Source organism: Alligator sinensis, unplaced genomic scaffold (genome assembly GCF_000455745.1).
Source record: "Alligator sinensis unplaced genomic scaffold, ASM45574v1 scaffold608_2, whole genome shotgun sequence".
Taxonomy (NCBI): domain Eukaryota; kingdom Metazoa; phylum Chordata; order Crocodylia; family Alligatoridae; genus Alligator; species Alligator sinensis.
Window position 1 is genome coordinate 908,571 of NW_005842527.1, and position 2,563 is coordinate 911,133.

At 52.8% G+C, this 2,563-nt stretch overlaps 1 protein-coding gene across 1 annotated transcript in view; it reads right to left on the reverse strand.

The window, feature by feature from the left end:
- Nucleotides 1–743, reverse strand: part of PCMT1 (protein-L-isoaspartate (D-aspartate) O-methyltransferase) — a 49,363-nt gene extending 48,620 nt beyond the window's left edge. The window contains exon 1 of the mRNA XM_006031763.2: nucleotides 668–743. Within this exon, the coding sequence (XP_006031825.2) occupies nucleotides 668–743 (76 nt within the window). The remainder of the gene's footprint in view (nucleotides 1–667) is intronic.
- Between the last annotated feature and the right edge of the window lie 1,820 nt (nucleotides 744–2,563).

Sequence of the window (2,563 nt, forward strand, 5' to 3'; positions counted from 1 at the left end):
CGGGCGGGGGGGGGGGCCGGAGATTGAGGCTCCCACAGTGAGGGAGTGGGGCAGGGACAGGGCCAGATGCTGCCCAGCCATGGCAGAGTGGGGCATGGGACAGAGCCACAGATCATCCAGGGGGCTCAGGAGGGGTGGGGGGAGGGAGCTCCCACCTCTGCGCATACCTACAGGGGATGCTTGGGGGGGCATGTGCCCCCCAGATCTCTGCATGGGGCAAGGGCAGGCTGCTACTGAGCACTTGGAGCTGGAGGCTGTGCTGGGTTCTTCCCAGCGGGGGCTGGGCCCAGGCTGCACTCGGGGTGGGCAGCAGTGCTGCTGGGAGAGGGGCTACAGGGTAGGCCATAACCCCCCCCTCCCAGCACTGCCACCACCTACCCCAAGCGCAGCCCAGTCCCAGCCCCTGCTGGGAAAAGCCCAGCACAGCCTCCAGCCCTGAGCATACAGCAGGCAGCCCACCCTCGCCCTGCACACAGAAGCAGCTGCCCTCCATTCCTCCCCCATGGGTGCATGCAACGATGGGACCCACCCCCCCGCTTCACACCTCCCTGTGCCCCCCAGACAAGTCACAGCTCCACTCTGTGCTAGCTGGGCAGTGCCTGCCCCACTCCCCCTCTCACCACAGGGGCCTTGATCTGCCCCCGCCCCTTCCTCCCCACAGACTTACCAGCCAGACACTGCTCTCCAAGCTGCTGGGCTGCACTCCTGGCTGCAGCATTTATCGGTGATATTGTCGGCCACATGGTCCAAAAAAAAAAAAACGATTGCCGATAAGATCAATTTTCCTTGTGTTGGTGCTGATATGGTATGGGCCGATGTATCAGTACACCTCTACCATGTTTCCCTGTATTAATATTACCAGCGAAAGGTATTAAAATTTTTACTAGACAACTGTTGTAGCTAAGAAAAATAGAATTGATATAGAAATGTAAAGACACCTGGACTTGGAATAATCCAGCAACTCATAAAACAGAGCATTCACACCTCTTTCACACTGTCTTCCTGCTCTCTAGGGTCAAAGTTTTAAATAACATAGTCTTCAAAAAAAGAACCAAGTAAAACTGATGCAGTAAGGTCACCCTGTACTGCATGACCTGAAACAATAGCTCTGAGGTGTAACCTGCCCCGCTTTTCTCACAAGGTAAAAACTCAGATGGCCATTAATACTTTGAACAACACTGTTCACATCTTTGCAACCTAAAACATATGTCTACTCTTACCTGTTGATCCAGCAGTTGCCACTGATAAACTACCAGAGCAGATGGACACCTCAGCACTTCTAATGGCTCTGTGCAACCCAAATATAGCAGCTGTGCAGCCTCTGCACGAAGTCTGTTGCAGTCAGCAGAAAATGAGGGAGCCTCTACATGAGCCTTCAGCCAGCTGCCTGGCAGCAACATAAGCTTAATTTCACTCAGAGGTAGAGTAATTCTAGGAGCAGAAAAGGACAGCTCCACTGCCTCAGACAGGCAGGCTTTCTGAGTATGCATGCACTCTGCTGGCAGAACTATAGACTAAGTAGACCCAAGAAAAAGAGGGGATCATATTATGAAGATTTGTAAGCGTCTATTCAGTTTGGTCCCCACAAGCAAACAGGTTAGGGAGAATACAGCCACACCTCTCCTTGCCCACCAAGAAGCCAATCACTATGAACACTGAGCTCCTCACAAGGCAAGGCAGTAGTCCTCAAAACTTTTTAGCCTCAAGGGACCCCTCCATAGCTTTTCTGAATTTCACTGTACCCAGAGCTACAATCTAAAAATCAGGAAAAATAGGGAAGGGTGTCTTGAGGCTAAAAAGGTTAAGAACTACTGATCTAGTTGGTGCTAGCTGAGGGCAGTGGGGGCAGGACTTCCATACTTTATTCTTTCTACCGTCTGCCCTCTCCCCACCCCTTATCTGTACCTAAGAGGGCAAGGCCAGTAGCCACTGCCAAGGCTGCTCCTACAGGGTCTTACAGACTGGTGTGTGCCCCTGCAGCCCTCCTTGCAGTCCTGGGAGCATGGGAGAAAAGTAGGAGACAAGCCAGTTTGCTAAGTGTGGCTCTGGTCCCACTTCCACCCAGAGCAGTCAAAGATGCCACCGAGTAACTGGAGCAGGTATAAGACAGATCTACACGGCCGTGACAGCATGAAGTCAGGGTTTCCATGGAGACCAGTCCCAGCAGCGTTGACAGGGAGTGCAGCTGGGCAGGAAGCTGCTAAGAGGCCAGGATTCATAGATGTTACGGTTGGAAGGGACCTCAATAGATCATCGAGTCCGACCCCCTGCATAGGCAGGAAAGAGGGCTGGGTCTAGATGACCCCAGCTAGATGCTTATCTAACCTCCTCTTGAAGACCCCCAGGGTAGGGGAGAGCACCACCTCCCTTGGGAGCCCGTTCCAGACCTTTTTGCCTGTAACTGGGAAAAAGGTCTTCCTAATGTCTAGTCTAAATCTGCTCTCTGCTAGCTTGTGGCCATTATTTCTTGTAACCCCTGGGGGCGCCTTGGTGAATAAAACCTCACCAATTCCCTTCTGTGCCCCCGTGATGAACTTATAGGCAGCCACAAGGTCACCTCTCA